The 20,201-nt window shown below is 32.7% G+C and overlaps 1 protein-coding gene across 2 annotated transcripts; it reads right to left on the bottom strand.

The window, feature by feature from the left end:
• Positions 1–4,514: 4,514 nt before the first annotated feature.
• Positions 4,515–20,200, bottom strand: LOC106077469 (testis-expressed protein 9-like). Of its 2 annotated transcripts, none has more exons than XM_056017338.1 (12): positions 20,102–20,200; positions 17,999–18,090; positions 17,432–17,495; positions 13,784–13,851; positions 13,463–13,514; positions 12,651–12,730; positions 10,463–10,653; positions 9,801–9,883; positions 8,711–8,884; positions 7,622–7,756; positions 6,216–6,350; positions 4,515–4,698 (listed from the first exon to the last, which is right to left on the bottom strand). In XM_056017338.1, exons 1-12 carry the CDS (start codon positions 20,144–20,146, stop codon positions 4,624–4,626), a joined length of 1,194 nt encoding a protein of 397 aa, XP_055873313.1. In that variant the 5' UTR covers positions 20,147–20,200; the 3' UTR covers positions 4,515–4,623. The 2 variants fall into 2 exon arrangements, with proteins under 2 accessions (XP_055873313.1, XP_055873314.1); XM_056017339.1 differs by having other exon boundaries at positions 20,111–20,161.
• Position 20,201: the final 1 nt, after the last annotated feature.

Raw genomic sequence — 20,201 nt, 5'->3', positions numbered from 1 at the left:
CTTTACCCCCAACAACAACTTGACAAACTTCTTTAAGACTTTTTTTTCGTCTTCTGGGGATTTTTAGGTACAAAAACATTTGTAGCCTATTGGGGTCTGGTTTTACTTTACCAGTACCAACAACTTGATAAACTCCTTTTGTTAAGTTTAATTTCTTTAATGGTTTGTGCACTCTGTGAAATGGTCTCAGAACATGAATAATATTATTGTCAATAAACTGACAATCAATAAGTTCCTTATCAATAAGTTCCTCAGTAGTTATGACATTTTCTATTACTTCTCCAATTTCTATCTCATTAATATCATAAAGTTCCTCAGTAGTTAAGACATTTTCTATTACTTCTCCAATTTCTATCTCATTAATATCATTAAGTTCCTCAATAGTTAAGACATTTTCTATTACTCCTCCAATTTCTATCTCATTAATATCATTAGCAGTATAATTAAAATCATTTAGTTCCTTACTAGATAAGACATTCTCAATTTCTTCATTATCTTCTGTTCCACTTATATTGTTATCAATATCCTGACAGTTATTTTGTTCCTCATTAGTTAATATGTCATTTTCAATTTCTATTTTATAGTTTACATCTCCCTGTAATGACAGTTTTACTTCCAGTTCCATTTCCAACTTTACCACTTCTATTGCGTTTCTTTCTAATTCTAAATTTAATCTTTCTAGATCTAGTTTTTGTCGGTTTAAATCTTTTAATCTATCTAGATCTAGTTTTTGTTGGTTTAAAACAAACTCTCGTAATTCATCACCCTGAATTCCAAACATGTGGGCCTGTTCTATTAATACCTCAATTGACCTAGGTTTAAACTCGTCCATGGTAATCACAAATAATAAGAAATATTACTGAATAAGCGTAAATTAACTTATAAAGGTTAAGTTAACAAGTAACGTTCAATTTACATAAGACAATAAATTATAAAAGAGATCAACAAAAAAAAAAAAAATTTCACCCTTTATCTCCCCTACTGAAAAGGCAATGTACACTCGACCCTGAATGCCCTATACAACAGACAAAAGAAAACTCAACTTATCTGTGTCTGATGCCAGGAAAGAAATGACAACTCTTCCCACACGACAGTGTTGCTTTAAGAATATAGAACTTCTGGAGTGTCAGGTCGCTGTTCGGCCTCCTTGTAAACGCTTTATGACTCACAGCAGATTTAGAGAATGAAACAAATACAAAACAAAATTATTCAAACATTGATATGATACTAATAGTAATAATATGGGTGCATAAAAAAAAAGATTATCTAGTCAGGTAGTACAATAATAATCCAACATCAATGTAGCAAAGGTAGATAAATCACGATTACTTGAGTAATTGCATTCATGCAGAATAATCCAATAGTAAGTGAAAACTAGTAATAGTAGTGTCTCTTTAAATGGTGATGTCCCTTTAAATGGTGATGTATCTAAATGGCGATGTCTCTTTAAATGGCGATGTCTCTAAATCCCATTATCCAATAGTAAGTAAGTAGTAGTAGTACTAGTAGTGTCTCATTAAATGGTGATGTCCTTTTAAATGGTGATGTCTCTTTAAATGGTGATGTCCCTTTAAATGGTGGGTGACGCAATGACCTCGGTATACAAGAAGTAGCTACAAGTCCACATTAGTCAATGACCTTGACTTCAACAATAACGTGTTGATGGCGAAAAAAAATAGTTCCTCCGTGTTCTCAAAAATGTAAACAATGTCAAGTCCTTCAATTTGTGTCAAGAGACTCTCAAATACTGGCCGAACGAGGCCCAAAATGTCAACGAGTAGTAGGTTACAAATAATACAGATTGCCTTGAATCCAACTTTAGTAGACAATGTCATGTACAATAGTTACTGTCCCAGACCGGACGAATCTCAAAAAATTCGGTATCCTTTTCTTTGCTTGTATTGCTTATTCTTTATTTTCTTATCGACTTCTTCAACGTGACGAATGACATAACAGGTATAACTGACCTGCCCGGACTAGCCCTCAGATAGATGTCAAGAATAACAATATTAGTACACCGGTTAATACACTGGTGTTTAATAATACAGGTAACAGGTACAACGATACCTGCCCGGACGAAGCCTCCAGATGTCAGAGGGTCGAATTATATATATATATATATATATATATTGCTGCTATGCTCTGCTTGTCTCTTGTTCTTGTTGACTATGCTCGCTAGGGGTATGAATACTCAATTACACTTGTTAATACTTGCTTGGTACTTTCTTGGTTACTCAATTATATCATCAATACTTGCTTAACTCAAATACGAACACTTAATATACATCAACTCTAACTCCTTATATTCATGAATATCAACAATACTTTAATACTTGATAACGCGCACAATTATATCACTCTTATGAAATAGTAATACACAAAACACCAGTCCATCAACTTATAAATACATAAATACCAGTCCATCAACTTATAAATACATAAATACCAGTCCAGGAAGTAAACGTCCAACCTTCCTGGACCGGGAGCAAGACCTTACTGACTAACACATTCTCTCGCACATTCAACATAGTCATAGACTTAATCACTCAGTTCACAACACGTGCAACACTTCGCATTCATAACAAGGGGATATAACAATCATATCAAACTAACATTCATTCTCGCCATACCTCTCCCTGACAGTAAGTGTTGATACGTGTTGATAAGTTCTGTTTGTTTAAAGGTTTCTGATCATTTGTGTGCATTCTTGAGCACCATAGAATATTTATTACTGAAGAATCCAATTTTCTGAGCTCTTCTACTTCTAGCACAAAATAAATGTAAATATGGAGGAAGCATTAAACTTTCGCACAATAACTTTAAAATGATTTAAAACCAAACTTATTTGCGGTAATAAAGAACATTAGATACAAAGACCACGCATTGAGATATTGTTTATTCTACTTTTATTTAGTTGGCTAAAAGGAAGTTCCATTTAGCGTCCTTGAAATCGTTTAGTGTATTGTGAAAATCTCAAATACACTTCAACTATTCAGATCAAAAAGTAAATATGATTTAGTTTTGTAAATCTTGCAGTTTTACTAAGCTTTAAGTCAGTGTTAGCCTACCATATCGTCCGGTTGAGGATTCCAGGATGTCGATCAATGAGCCTGCTCAGATCTATTGCATACTAAATGTTAGATAAGAGATTCGTTGAACCAATCTATGAAAAGTAAAGACCTTATGATCTATGAGGAAGGATGATGCAAAGCTCATATGTTTCTAAGACCAACGTTTAGCACGGGATCGATCAACCGCATTTGTTTGCCCAACGGTTGTCAGGTTTCCATTAGAGTTGGACCCGAAAATCTCCAAGTTTAAAAGCATAGTCTTCGCTGGGGTTTGAACATGTAATCCTTCGGTTAGTAAGTCAAGCGTTTTATCAATCAGCCACACTCCTCATTCGTTACCAAATCTTTAAAAAAAAATTGAACATCATCTGTCCTAATGTATCTTTACTTTTATCCTTAAATTTTTTATTCATTGTTCCTTTCTTGGAGGACAATCAATAAGCTGGTTTATATCGTTGAGAGACTATGTTAAAAAAAACTTCCTATCATGTGTATTTATATTTCAGAGATGTAGTATTCGACTTCAATGATGCGTCACTAAAAGCATGTCTAGTTATGCATTGTCGCAAGCTTTCAGCAATGTCGCCATAACTTTATTAAATGGCAATTAAGCTCTACGAGTAAGTGGTAGGAAGTTGAAAGCCTATGATTTAATTTTTTTAGACCACATTCCCCTGTTTTCTTCTTTGGGAGTGGAAAAGGGTTAATATTTCTCTATAATAAAAATAATATAAATAATAATAATTTGTATTATCCATATGGAAGTTTTGTCTTATAATTTGTGCGTGACACCAAAAAAAAAAAACACGTATATCTATAGAAAATAAAATATGCATTCACACAAGATTCAATCAAAAGTTATATGTAAAATGTTTATATTGAATTTTATTCAATAATTACCAGTGGAACAAATGAGTTTTTGTGTCTGTCTTTGTAATCGGTGTCTTACTTCTCCTTTGTGATGGTAAATTCACCAAATCCTGACACAGAGGTTGTTTTTATTATTTCTAAACTCTTTTATAGCTTTCTTGTAAATGTTTTTCACAACCAAATGGGGTTTGTTTTTACCAATGACCTTACCAGCAGCATTTCAATAGCATTTTATGAAGTTTATTTTTTTTTTTTGCAAAGCTTAAATCAACTCACTCTGTCTGTATGGTAAAAAGTTTATACAAATGAATTCTCTGACACCCAATCTCAGATCAAGCTGAAATTTCGCAGTATTATTTTTTTACCTGACAACACAAGAATCAAAATTAACCCATTAGATAATTAATTATTGGTCATTTATTCCTTCTTTATAATGCTTTTAGAAGTCAAATAAAAATGGTCTAGAATCTAGATCAAGGCTTTTTTAGAGGATGCAAATAAAAGAGAAAATGGAAATCACCAAGTTTGGAACAAGTAACTATCTAGTATATACCATTCAAGCAACATAAAATATTTGCAGAGATACATTTTATTCCACAGACTATTTACAAATGAACAATTTCTGAACTGTAAAGTTTTGTATATAAAACAAAAAATAATAAATAAATATATGGACTCTTCTTTAGCTTCCCCATTCAAGAGCTCTGACAAATTCCTCTTCTGTAAATTGCAACATCTTGGCAGCCTCTATGTGCATCTGTAAAATTGAATAACCTCATTGAGACTATGGACTGCAAAAAATTCAAACTAATATACAAGAATTTCTCCAAAACAAACTAATTCCTTTAAATAAGGAGAGATGTTGTATGCAAGAAACATCATGTAACATAATAAGATAATGCTTTGACTTCTTTCACCAGGGATCATTTATTTTTTTTTTATTTACATGAAAATTTAATGTAAACTCTCTAACAGATAACTAATGACTGAGACATCATGGACAACAAAAGTATATATATTTCTGTCAGTGTATTGAAAGTGTATATTTGTATGAAAAAAAATATTCTGACTTCTTCAATGGAAAGCAATTCGAATGCTGTTAGAGAAGTTCTTGATCTAGTTGTACTAACAAAAACAGTTGTTCTGTTAGAGGCTTTTGAACAAATCAAAATATGAACAAAAAATCCTAGATTTAAAATAATATAATCTGTGGCTTAAAACCTAACAAGAAATTTTTAAAGATAAATTAACTTTGATTAACTACAAAAAAAAACAAGTTAATGTTATCTATTGGAATTCTTAAATTAAATTATCAATAATATGGGAATGGTACAGAATGTCACAATGAGTGATGTATATGTTCCTTACTTGAATTCAATTCATGTTCCCTCTCAGACTTTGCAATCTATGGGGCAGATGGTGTAAAGGCCATCTGTTTCTGTGGCCCATGGTTAGCTTAGAGTGTCATGTGGCCAGCACAATGACCAACCGCCTTTATTCTCCCCAACTTATGTCAGGTTACCATTAGAGCTGGTTGGACTCAGAGGCACCTAAAGATCCCAAAATTAAAAATCCCAGTCTTCACCACGATTTGAACCCAGGACCCTAGTTCAGAAGCCAAGCACTTAACCAGTCAGCCACCACACCTCCGAATTCATTTCATGTTTAAAAGAAAACACTGCAACATAGGTGATGAACAAACAACTCAAGTTTTAATTTAACCACAATTTGCATTATAAACAAGCTAAATGGATTCTCCAAGTACAATTTTAATTCAATGTAATAAATATTCATTTAAAGAAAGAACTAAGTACTGAATAAGCTGCTTAAGAATAAGAACTGTGATCCCCTTTTTAGAAAGCTTATATATCAAGCCACTCTGTCTGCTACAATTTTTAAGCACCTCAGTTCTCCCACTTACAAATGTTGGATCAAGTCAAAACTTTACACAAATATTCATGGTCCCTAACAGATCAGGAATCAATAAAAACATTAATAATAATAAGGCTTGTCTTAGAGTCAAAAGATTAATGAGGAATGCAGTATTTCCCATTGGCTACGCAGCCCCAGCTAGGAGTTACATATTTTGCCACATCCAGGGCAAGCATAACCATGGGTGCTCTCTTCTATGTCAGCTAATTAAATAATTAGTGGTAATTAATTAATTTAGCTTGATATTGATAAGAAGAGTTAGCGTTTGTGAGATTGGATTATTGCCCTTACACCTTTTAATTACTGAAATGAAATAAATAAAACTTGCTCTTATCCACCTACTTTCTGTCGTTTCAATACATCGATCAACTTCATTTGTTTCTTAAAGCCAGACATCAACTCATTCTTCTGTTTTTCCAGTTTTTTGTTCTCAGACAGCAATTGTTCCAGCCTTTTCTTGTCTGTATCATGGGCATCCTAAGAGTACAATACATACTGACTTCAATAGGCATTCCAAATTATACAGATTTTATAGCATAGCATAAGACTATAAGTAACAAACAATGTATTAAAATCTTAAATATACAGTTGGAATTTTTTTTACAGTAAATGTTAAAGTTGGACAATACTAAGCCATCCTAATTAAACAGTTGCACATTCTTTATTGGCCATCCTATATGTACAAATAGGACAGTTTTTAATGGGTCTCCTAATGTACCACATTAGTAGTTCACATTGCAGACATCTCTATCTTTACCTTTATCTGTTACTCTACTGTGGAGCATAACATTCTTTTTTTTTATATACACAATGTATAAGATAAGGTTGCAACAATAAACATTTGTAAGTACTTTCAACCAATGTCTTTACAAAATCTAAATAATTTTAAAGAACGTTTATTAATTAAGTACATAATTTACTTAGATTTACTAATAAGTTTATAATTGTAAGTCATAATGTAGTCATATAACAATAGTTTTGTTTGATCTAATAGTTTAAACAAAACATATTTAGACACCCACTGTCTTCTCCTGACTTTAAAGTAGCACTTTTTAAAATACAAAGTGTCATATTTTCCTTACAAGCCTAACAGTCCATGGGGGGTGTATGGGTTTCTAAGGAGGAGTAGTCAGGCTCCTTGAGCATCTCCACTCAGAGCTCAGCTCTCATCTAAGGATTCAAGCAGTTACCAGCATGCGACAATGTCCACAGCAAAGCAAACTCGACTGACATGCCAAACCAGGTGAGAGTTATCCAAAGCTAGTATCTGGTGAAACTATGGTCTCTGTCCATCACCAGCATGTGAAGCCTAGTTGCGGCTGCATGGCACTCATCACCAAATGTGACTAACAGGACCATCATGCATCACCTAGCAAATGTTGAGTAATGTTCTGAGCATTGCTGGAAAAGTAGGGGACACTGGTCATCCTCTGCATCCCAAACCAGCTCCAGTAGTCTGGAACTTGTTCTGCCACAGGAATCAGCTGGTATGGGGCAAGAGAGTGAGGCTGATGCAATAGTAAAAGGCAACTTTCTAGAATAGCCAGAAGTTAATGAGGATGTTATCAACACAACCATCTGCCATTACTTCCTCACCAATGTCTGATGTTTAAAAGTGCCTGATGGTATTTAAAGCCGAAACTCCATTCTACAGCCAAGCAATTTACAGAATGCCTAATTTATATAATAAATTTCAATTTAACCAGGTCCCTAATTCTGATTCTATTTACAGAGTACATAAAAATTACCTTTGATGTGTTCTTGGCCCTACTCAGTTCCTCTCTGTATTTCTCAATTTCTTCTAGTGCTCTGTTGAGTCTGACTTCAGTAGCAGATTGAGAAGATTGTTGTTGTTTTTGATTTCTCTTCATTTGGTCTAATTCCTAGAATGAGTAAAAGAATTTTACAGTGCAAAGAAGCCCAATCAAACAGATAAAGAGAAACATCCAAAATAATCAATTATCCATAAATTAAACTAACCGGATATGTCCCGCAAGCCATAGTTTGTGCATCACTGATATAGGTATTGGATTTAGATGTATGTCAACCATGGCGAGATGTTCCCTTAAAACGTTTACCCATTTAGCTAATATATATTCATAGCTAATATAAAGTACAGTGAAAGTGGGTTTGCTCAATTTGTTTAAAAGTTTTGTTCTTCTATAGTTTTTTTAATTTTTAGGGCTTCTTGTGGGAGAGACATTTAACATACAATATGTTCTCTGCCATGATCTAAGGAACATTCATGCCAAATTCTATGAAGATTGGTTGAACAGTTTTGATTTCTATAAGTAACATACATACACAAACACTCCAACATTGAGCTTTATAAATTACATACATTTAATATCTGCTCTTTTTATGTTAAGTACTGATCAATTGCAGTAAACAAAATTCAAAACAAAATCGCTATTGCACATTCATCGAAGCTAACAATTATTGTAATTAAGAAATAAATTTAAGTGGCAATTATTTCAATTTCCCCCATTGTTAAAACTTCTGTCGCTCAAGACTTATAAATATGTTTATTATTTTAAACAGCTATTTCCAATAAAATAGTTACAAAACTTCCTTAATTAATACAGAACACAACAAAGTTCAAACTGACACTACCACAAATTAGATGCAATAGTTGACACACAAAATAGGGGTACTAAGACAACTAAAGCTTAAAAGGAATATATTGAAATAATAAGATCAGGGTGAACTCTCATATAGCTTAGTTGTAAGTTTCAACATACATTTTTATTCAAATTTTGTATAATTTAAAAGAGTGCTAAATTGTATCATTCATCTCAACTTCATCAGCTTTCAATTTAGAAATGTCGAACAATAACCTTTTTCAAAGCAGATAATTGTGTCTCCAGGCTGTCACTTTTCCCTTTCACCTCCTCTGACATCTTTTTGTGTTTCTCAATCTGCTGTTGTTGAGCTGTGTTGGTCCTCAGCAACCGATTCCTCTCTTCCTCTACATCCTTCAGCCTTTGACTCATCAACTTTAGATCATCTTCCTTGATAGATATAAAAATATAAAACCTCATCAAAAGTCATTTCAGATTTTTTTTATTTTTATGAACAAGAAAAAGCAATCAGTCAATCAAGAGAGTGATCTTAGGTTCACTTAGTTTTATAGAACTTAAGAAACAATTAATTTATAGTCAAATGTTGCAGACAAGTGCATGCAAATGTACTTCTTTTCTTAAATAGTTTTCTGTCATTGAATTAATAGAAACAACAAGGTTACAAAGACAGTTTGTGTGATATCAAAAACTCAAAATCAGCCCCTGAAGTGGTCCACCCAGGCAGGTTTCAATATTTTCAGAAAGAACATCATAATGAAATTCTATCAAAGGCAAATGACAGAGAAGTATGGAGAAAGAAGATTGACAGATCCTGTGTGGTGCCCCAAAGATCCAGCACAAGGGATAGATGAAAGTGAATGTGAAGTTAGATATGAACCTGGCCCAACTGATGTCTTATAATGAGTATTTAATTGATCTAATTGTTTTGTAAAGTGTCAATCTCTTATTTAAAACCTCAAGAAAAAAACATTTCCGTAAAAAAGAATTTTTTAAAAATGTAAAAATGGTGTATTTTTATGAAAAAACTGCTTGCATAATTGATTTAAAAAATTAGATTTTTTACTTTCAGAAAAGAAAAAGAATAAAGTAGCCGTTGCATCAGAACTTTGAATGATCTAAAATATCATGATGTCCGATTTTCATTTTCTTTTCTAGTTTCTGAGATCTAAACAGGAAGGACAGACAGGCCACACAACACCAATAGCGCCTTTTCCCCTTTCAGGGGCCACATAAAATGGAGGAATCAATAAACTTGTAATTCTATTCAGTGTTTAATTATGGAATACATTTTAAATCAAAAAAGGAGCTGAACATTTTTTTAAAATGTACATATATTGCTTTTTACCTTTTTATGATTCTCATGTACAAGTCTATCAACTTCCTCTTGCATGACTCTCAGCTTTGCCTTTAGAAACCTCAACATGGCCTCTATGGACGGAGATTTAATCTTTATTAATTAGAAATCTTGTTAGAATAACTGTAGTATAACTATAATACAAGCAAACCTCTAGCATTTTATGTTTTGGAAGAAAAAAATCTTGTAAGACATTATGTGACTGATGAGAACAACCCAAAAGACATGGATGTGGGGCTTGAATATAGGTCATCTCAGTCGGGAGAAAAAGAAAGTTTTCCTTTTATATAGATTAATGGCAGAGCCAATGCTCAAACTGTGGCAAAATTTGCTGCTCCATAATTGGCATATTAAGCCACAGTAGATAGTGCCCAAACTCAAGGAGAAGCTATCAATACCAGTGATTCTTTTGGATACATCCATTGTCTCTCAAGGCAAAAGTAGGCTACATGCATATATTAATATTTGTCAAAAGTTGACAAGGTTAAATATATGGTCAATCTAATAAAAGAAGGGTCATCGCAATTGAATGTTCAATCTTTATTACATGGCAATGATAGCTAAACAGAGTTCCTATGAATTAAGATAATGCTAGAATTTGTTTAACATGGAATGTGGTTATTAAAATGTTAGGTCAATAAATCTTTTCTTACCAGTCCCCATGTCACTTGCTCCCTGTGGTAAAATTGTATCATCAGCATCATCCTCATCTCTCTCAACATCATCTTCATCTGCCAATCTGGAGGACAGCTCAGAGAACTCCTGATGAAGTTTGGTTAGGAAAGTATCTTCTGGCACAGCTACATCATCAGCTGATGGAGGCTGAGGCTTACTTTTTTTGTTACTGGCAATAAATACACACATAAAAAAGACTAACAATTTTACACTAACACAGTTTTGACAACTTATAAACGGAATAATGGATACTAAATTTCAGGGACAAAATATGTGTTTGGGATCCTTATAATGCATGGGTATCAGCTAGTGCTACTATATATACTACAAATTAAAAAAAAATATTATTCACAGCAAACTAGTTACACAGACTAAAAACTCAAAATATATATTATATAGGTGTAATAATAAATGATTGATGAATTTTTTAAAAAATCAAACAAAGCATTAGGGATTATGTTTATCAATGTTTACAAATCAAACAATAACATAAAACTAAAATGTGGTTTAACCTTGGCTAGGCCAATATTAGAATATGGATCCACTGTTAACTCTGTGACTTAAGAAAACGTAAAGAAACTAGAACTAATGGAAAATAGAGCCGTGAGATTTATAACAAATGAATATTCACATTTGCTTAGAGTAGCACCATTTCTAAAATCACTCAATTTAGATTTAGATAGAAGGCTAAAAAGTAAAGTAGCAATAATACATAAACACAGAACCATAATTTACAAATACAAAAACTAAATATAGTAAAATACTTTGACACAATGATAAAGGCACATTTCTTATTCAATAAGCTAAGACAAACTTCTACATGTGTTCCTTCTTCGTTAGTGCTATTAGAAGCTGTAGCATGCGCAGCGGCCACACCCTGGAAACGGCTTTGACTGGCCGGCTAAATCAGGTAGAGGGTATCTGACGTGTCCATGGCACTCAGTACACTGAGGTTCTGTCAAACCTAGCATGTGAAGTCTGGACTTGGCGGCCTGTGCGTAACGTCACAAAACTAGACTAATCAGACAGAATGGCAAGTACCAGCACAATGCTGTGGAGCACTCAAGAGCAGGACAAGACAAACAGAAAGTCTCTGGTCATCCACTGCACCCAAACTTGTCCCCGGACGTCTTGACCAAATCTTGCTTCCGGATAAGGACGGGCTTTAGGGCGAGAGAGTGAGGTCGACATGTTGCGCGAATCCTCCTCACTTTAATCCAAATTCCAGCGCAAGTCACTTGTCATCCCCCCAAAACGCCAGAAAAGAAAAGCAAGACAAACGACACTAGCTCCAGCTGGAATAACCTGCCTAGTGTGCGGCCAAACATTCCGGGCTCACATAGATCTCACCAGCCACATGAGGAGGCATAAAACCTCAGTGCAAAGCCCTCAGCCCCCTGGATGACAAAGTGGTCATCATCGAACCACGATGGACGAACTATATATATATATAAGAGCATTGAATGGGTCGCAAGGAAAACCAACAACGTGGCAAAGTTTATGTCACTGATTAACATTGCATGACTACGTGGCAAAGTTTATGTCACTGATTAACATTGCATGACTACGTGGCAAAGTTTAAGTCACTGATTAACATTGCATGACTACATGGCAAAGTTTAAGTCACTGATTAACATTGCATGACTACGTGGCAAAGTTTAAGTCACTGATTAACATTGCATGACTAGATTGACACAAGGATATTCATAGGGCGTAATTATATTCCTTTTTAAAGTAACATGTAAATTATAAGATAAGAAGATAAAACATGCTACAGAAAAGTTTCATGTACTTTTATTTTTTTCTTATATTTCATTTCAATATTAATAAGGTTCCTGAACATTAGTAATATATCAACATTAAAAACATTTGTACAAATATTAAGTTCTTGTACCCTATCATACTGATAGTTTCAAAATGTTTTCAATAGGACTAATGGATGTTACACATCAAAATGTCATTTATCTATAAATTCATCTAATAGTCATTTATGCACAACAGCAGCATTTTTGTGCAGCCCTTTTGAAAGAGAGGATATAAGTGTCTCAAGCCCTCAATGAAATGGAGTATGATGATGATGATGATGATAATCTAATAATGAATTTATATGTGTGAAACGTTTTAGGCTAAATATAATTTTGCCTATTAAGTTATTTGCAGCAATACCTGGAACCTGATGCTGACCGTTTTCCTGAAGTAGGTCTACTATTGATGTTAGTTTTTGAAGAGACTCTGGAACCAGTTTCCTATATAAAAAAATAATAAAAGATAAAGGTTAAAAAAGAATATTTTATTTTTTAAAATGTGTAAGGAAGGGAGCATTCAAATGTGCATTACAGCAATCAACTGTGTGTTCAAACATGTGGTCACAGATTCTAAAATTTGTCAGGTTGATTTGAGTTTTCACTTCGAAACATAATTCACCTTGCACTAATGAAATTTGTTACAGTTTGGGGGTTGGTTCCATAAGGTTGTTATTGCAGGAAGTGTTAATGGATTTAAGATATAAATGCCTTCAATGGCATGCTTTTCAAATAGCCTCTGACAACAAGCCCAACTCTTGGCTCACTATAGGGTAAAGGGGAACTGTTATAACTGAAGGTAAGCAACTAGCACTCAAACCAGTAAGCTGAGTGGAGAGGGGGAAACTGCTGTGTGAGCAACATCATTCTGACTATAGCCCAGGCTTTCATCTCATTTCTTTCTATGGTTGGTTTGTGACTGAAGGAGGCCATATGGTTAAAGGTGTTCAAGTTAGCCAAGGTAAAAAATACAAGTAAACTCTCACAGGTCCTTTGAATGTACACATATAAAAACAATTTGTGCCAGTTAATGAAATGAAACAATAAATTAACAACAATAGAATAAATTCACTATTTGTATTGAAAGCTATTTCTTTAAATAAAAGATAAATAAATTATATATAATTAACAATGTCACTATAATCTATTCATTATATGATAGTAAGCAAACTTCACCTGCTGTCTGACAGACCTCTGGCTTTTGTCAGAATAACCTTCTTCTAGTTCTCTTTAACAAATAGAAAGAGACACAAAAATAAATGTTCTATACTATTAACTAAGTTTATTTATTTTAAATATTCATACACTACCATATTACAATAACTAGAAAATATTTCATATTGCAAATTTTTTCAAGACACAGTGATATCCAACCCACTATAAAGTAGAAAAATGTGTCTTTTGGTACACACACACAAAATCTGTTTTACTTATTTGTTATTATTCTCTTAATACTGAATGAAAAACTTTTAGCTGTTATGAGTTACTGTTACTTACTGCAAAAACTCTTCAGCATTGATATTGTCAAGTAGATGTGACTTGGCTAAAACATTTTCCTGCTCTTTCTGATAAAATAAAGTGAAAATAAATCAATAGATTATATCTAAATAAATGGATTTGACTCATCATAACTGACATTTATGGCCTCTTTAAAAAGACATATGTTGATTATTAATCAGAGAACATGGCACATATTTATGAAAATGTTTAATGTGCTTAGAAATAAACCATACAATATTTTGATATATGACTTAATCTGTACCATGCATCATTTACTACATTTGTTTTCTACTATTTTATTGGCACAACTACCGAAATGTCAGAGCTAATGATTATTATATAACTCAAAAGCATGAAAACAGCAATATTGACTTTCACAACTAAAGTGTTTCTAACAGTGATCTGTTTTTGTGTGTGTGTTATTCGTAAAACACATTCATCAGGAAAAGGCCATCTATTGTTGTGCTAATCTTTATTAACAATTTTAAATATTTTTTCATTCTACTTATCTGTGCGAGGCATCATGTACTATATTTGTTAAACTATTTTCTACTATTTCTCTTAAACTAAGTATTGACTTTCACAACTAAAGTGTTTCTAACAGTGATCTGTTTTTGTGTGTGTGTTATAGGGGTGCACCGGATAGTACTTTTTGATATCCGTCCGGGGCCGGATATGACCGGATAGTAAAATTTGATATTCGGCTGGGGCCGGAGCCGGATTCCTAAGTGTCTTGTTAATAGCTTGTGTTGCTGAACATTTTACGAAACTGTTAAATAACATACCTATATTGGTTGGTTTTATTTTTTTTCCTTTTATATACCTTATTGTTTTAAACTCTGTTACTAATTGATTTATTCAAGCTTAGCAGTATTTCTGAAAATCTGTATAGCATGCATGTGTCTGTGTGTATGTACGATGCCACCAACTGTAAAGGATGTGTGTAGGAAGGTCAATGTAAATAATGTTAGTATACATTTAACTAGTTACTAATGTAAATCTCTCATGAGTAAAGTGCATCTGCCTTGTATAGTGGTCGGATGTATGTGTTCATGAATTTCAGACCAACAACCTGGTCAGATATACCTAGTGAGCCTACACATGTAGTCCTAGTGTAGTGTATAGTTGTTTGTGTTAACCATCAAGCATTGTTTTTTTCCTTGATCATACCCACGCAATAGAGTTGGGTGTCAGTCAAAAAAGATAACATTGGCATGGTCAGTCAAGCATATAGATAAATTATACCCGACTACTAGTTAGAGGTCAAGGGTTGTTGTTTTTTTACGCTCCAGCATATTGTTTCTTTGTTTGCTAGATCTAACTGCGGTACTATTATTCAATTTATTTTATGCGATTTTAAAATTTACTGTAAGGTTTTTCGTTATTTATTAAATCAAAAGAATTAAACAATGAAATTAGCTTTCTTTCTAAAGGTTTTAATACAAGGCAAAAATACACACACACAAACATGCACCTCTTATTTTTATTTTATTGTGCAAAGAACGCACGTAAGAAATATTAAATGCAAAGAACGTATGTTAGAAACATCTTCCTTAATTATTACTTATTAATTATTTTATTCGTGGTTTCAGTAACTGCTACAAAAGGGAAAGATAGTAAGCCTATGGATGTCAGGTGTGTAAAAGTCTTCCTAGCCTGATACACAGTGGCTAAGTACGCATCTTAAGTAAAAAAAAATAGTAATAACAAGAAGTTAATTGACTGTCACTAATTATTAAGAATAGTGTTATCAAATCAAGACACTTAACTGCAGGAGTAATATTCAAGTTAACACGTTAGAAAAACAATTTAACCTTAATATTTATTGACAGTGTAATATCCTTTGTTAGCATGTTGTGTTTTTTCATTCTGGCTTAAAAATGGTCAATGTCTATCAATAAATTGGGTGTCAAGGACCAAAAAAATAAAATAAAGAGTAGGGGGTGTTTAGCTCTCCATTTTAAGATAGCCCTGGTTGTGTCTTCTACAAAATAATTAGTTACTGGCTTACTGGGCTATATAATCTCGCGGTTTGTGTTCTGTGTAGCTAAAGGTCACTCGTTTAGATGCGTGTGATCTTTAGTCCAGCTTAATAATTGAGATTTATGTTCAAGTAACTCGGCACACTTGAAAAGGTGTGGCCTCTAGCCCAACCACGTGATTAAGATTTTTCTCCAAATTAGCAAACTCTTTGTCCGGATACCCGTGTAGATGTTTGGCTTGAAGTCCAGTCCACCCCCCCCCCCAATTAAGATTAACTACTAAGTAAACAAACATAGTTCCCTCGTGTGACCTCTAGAGAGTGCTACGTCCATCGTATCTGACTTGGGGTCACCTGTCAATCAATGAACTCAATGTGATGAACGAAACAAAATAAAAGGGGGAGGGAGTTGTTCATCTGGAAACATACCTAGTTACCTTAGAGGTGTGGCTCTTGTAGTCCAGCCCCCCTAATAAAGATTAACTACTAAGTAAACAAACTCAGTTCCCTCGAAAGGTGTGACCTCTAGAGAGTGTCAATACGCTGACATTAAACCTACGTCCATCGTATTTAACTTGTGGTCACCTGCCTATAAAAAAACTCAATGTGATGGACTAAACAAATAAAAGGGGTGGGAGTTGTTCATCTCTACCTCTGGAGATATACCCGCACAGCTAGACAGACGTCTGGTCAGCATGACGTAGTCAAAGAATGTAGCATTTTAACATGTTAACTAACCTACTCAAAGGTCAAGACGAATTGAAAAAAGTGCCAGCCATTGCTGCTCTGTATGTAAAGCGCATTTATGATGTAAAGTTTCATTTCAATTTCTATTAAGTTATTAACACGCCTTGTCTTTATAATAAATGATGTTTGGCTCTATTTTTAAGCACATTATTTTGTTTTAATATAAACATTAATACATTCTACAACAGACATTAATGGAACGAGGTTCACTTTATGCATATTAAATAGGTGTATTTTTCACTATCCGGTAGTGATATCCGACCGGAGCCAAATAGCACCGGATAGTAAAAAATGCCGGATATTCGGCAGAAGCCGGAGCGACTATCCGGTGCACCCCTAGTGTGTTATTTGTAAAACACATTCATCAGGAAAAGGCCATCTATTGTTGTGCTAATCTTTATTAACAATTTTAAATATCTTTTTCATTCTACTTATCTGTGCTAGGCATCATGTACTATATTTGTTAAACTATTTTCTACTATTTCTTTTAAACTAAGTAAAAAAACACTTAATTGCTAAGATGAGGGTCTCCAGTTCAGATCACTGTTAAATCTGGGATTTAGATAAAGGATTTTAGGATGTCTTGAAGTCTGATAATAAGTGATAAGTTCCTGTCTTTATTTAGAGCTAGCTAAAAACTATATATCAATGACCTAAAGTTACTATAAAATATATTTAAATCTGACCTTTCTTTTTTATATATTTATCAGATTTACAAACACAAAAATTTTAACATCAAGAAATTAACAACAGTAAAATTTTCTTAGTGTCAAAAGTCTTATAATCTGATTGTAATATCCCAACTATACATTATGTGCCTGAATATCTAAAATGTTTATATGATGAGATTTTTTTTTACTAAAACAAAAAAACAACAAAATACTATAAAAAAAAATAATCTTTATTCAAAACTTTACCATAACTGTCTCTGCTTCTTTGACTAACAAAGCTGTTTTAGCTTCAAGTTCTGCATTTAATCTCCTGAAGATGTATATAAAGAAAAATCCTTATTACTTGTAATTATTGCTAGGGTATTACTTCAGAAACCAAAGAAACAAATATTTTATATTCTGATTTGGCTTTCAAAAATTATAAGAAAAAGATAATGACCAGAATAGAATCTAAAAAGTAATAATTTTCTTTCATTCATAAGTTAAATGAATAAGACACACACTTCAAGTATACATTGTCTAAATAATGAATTATGACCCTGCCCTGTCAATGGTGCAGGTATAACCCATGAAACTTTTAATTTCATTGAGATCCAACTAATTTTGCTAAGATAATCTTTTTAGGTAATAGTAAAAGAAATTATTCTTATGCTGACAAATACTCATTTCAATAAATCACACAAACATTAACTCATTACAGACGTAATGGCAATGTTTTTGATTCTGAAGATTAAGGATGAGTGCAGCACTTGATAATAGCTTATTATTTTTTTGATGCAACTAATGTAAACAATGTTCAAAATGAGCTCTTACTTATATTCCTCTTCTCTGCTCAATATATCTGAATGTTTAGAGTCATTTCCTGCTTTCTGTGCTATGCTAGAGCTTGAAACCTGTGACTTGGACTAAAAGAAGAGCAACAGTTTAAATTTATCTATGCCAAATGGTATTAGTATTGCAAATTTTAAAAAATTTATATTCTAAAATTTAGGTCTAACACTAAATTTTGAAGCCTACATGATTAAAGGTAAAAGTATATAATTCCATTCTCAAAAAGCTAAAATAATTGGCTTGATGAGAAGTTGCAGATGGCTTACATTTAATTGCATACATTATTGCAAAATCGTAATTTTTTTTTTTTTGTATCCTTTTAACTTACTGTTACTTACAGTGCTTTTTTTTGTGATGGTATGCACAGGTATGGCATACCGGCGATGTTTTCAATGTGGGGAAAAAATTATTACTTTCCTTATATTTTATCGTTTATTATTATAGTAGTTAAGAGTTAGGCACCTATTTTTTATTTTTTTTTTACAAAAAAAGCATTGCTTACTAGTAAACACTTCCCAAATATAATTCTAGTCATAAAGCTCTAATAATTGTAAATAGATATTTATAACTATTTTTAAAGAAAATTTTAATTTAATAAGTAAATCCAAGTGTGCAAATTACTAACGTAAAGTAATGATTATCAAAATTTATACACTAGACTACTAGACTAACTAACTAGGTCTTGTCTTTACAATATTAAAATGACAACAACTTGTCAACTGCTAGATCTAGATCAGATGTAGTAGGTCTATTTTTCATTGTTTGGCCAGTTACAAGATATTGTCAAATAGATCTAGATCTAATCACTAATCTACTCTACTAATACTAGATAATCATCTAATCATAATAATGAATATTTTATTTATATTGACAAATAGAGTTTTAGCAATAAAAAGTGAACCGATCGAACCTCTATAGAGTTAGACTAAGTAGACTAGGCAATATCTGCATTGAGCGTCGGTATTAACACTCCTGGCCATTTTTCTGCGTTGTCAAGGAGCAGGATCAAAACCAAAAGCATTATCAAAAGGGGGAATAACCTAGTTGTTTTTTAAATACCGACTTTAATCACAGATAGGAAGAGAGAGAGAAAATAAACTAATAGAAATAATAAAGCAGTAGAGCTCACAGACCCATATAAAATGCCGACCGTAAATACAGATAGCTATGTAGATTGAATAAACAACTATACACTATTACTAGCAGCAATTTTGAATAGAATAGTATATTATTATATAATTAATAAATATATTCTTATTAATTACATCATAATTACAGAAAAAATAGAGGATCTAGATCTAGATGTTGCATTTCGATTTAATATAGACTAGGTCTAGGTGCAGATTTTTTGGATTAAAATTGAATGTGCAGTCAACATGTAATATTTCTAAGTTAAAGTTGAGATTAATATTGAATTTAAATAGCTATACGCATACCGGGACGTCTATCTAGTCAAATGTCAATTAAGTTAACATTAAATTATAATAATTACATACAGTAGTGGATCTAGATGAGGAAAAACATTATTATAATTCTAGACAGATGTAAGAGAGCAGTATTTGATGTTGACTTGGTAATAGGTTTTGATTGTGTCTGTGTGTTCGTGTGTGTGATAAGAACTGAATTTAAATACACCTTCATCTAGGTCTATATAGAGACTAATGATAAAATTTTAAATAGATCCATTTAGTAATATTTTGATTATGATTTAAATTAAATAATGTTGAGATCAATATTGTATTTAAATAAATCGAATCTAGGCCTACTGCAACATTTCTTAATATGTCTGTCTAGAATAATGTTAAAATTAGTAAAATACGACCTTATATTTTTATTTCAACTTATGGCTTATGGTGCTGTCAACATTTACTTACTAGATTCTAATAAAATAATTTACTTATAATCATAAAAATGGACATTTACATTATAAATGATTATTATAGTGATATTTCTTTTAGACTTTTGGGCCTATTAAAATCTCAATAGACAATATTTAGCATTGTTTTCTACTAAACTAAGACTTAGTAACTAACATGAATAAAAAATGTCATACAAATACTTCAAATAGAAAAAAAAATACGGTACCGATTGTACCCTAGATTTCGAAGAATTTCTTGCGTTGTCCGCCATCTTGTTTACAGAAATGCTAACGACCCTATTTGTAGATGTCGTAAAAATATTGTAG

The sequence above is a fragment of the Biomphalaria glabrata genome, chromosome 18 (genome assembly GCF_947242115.1).
Source record: "Biomphalaria glabrata chromosome 18, xgBioGlab47.1, whole genome shotgun sequence".
Lineage (NCBI taxonomy): Eukaryota > Metazoa > Mollusca > Gastropoda > Planorbidae > Biomphalaria > Biomphalaria glabrata.
Note: the sequence above shows the minus strand (reverse complement) of the source record. Positions and strands in the feature narration are given on the sequence as shown.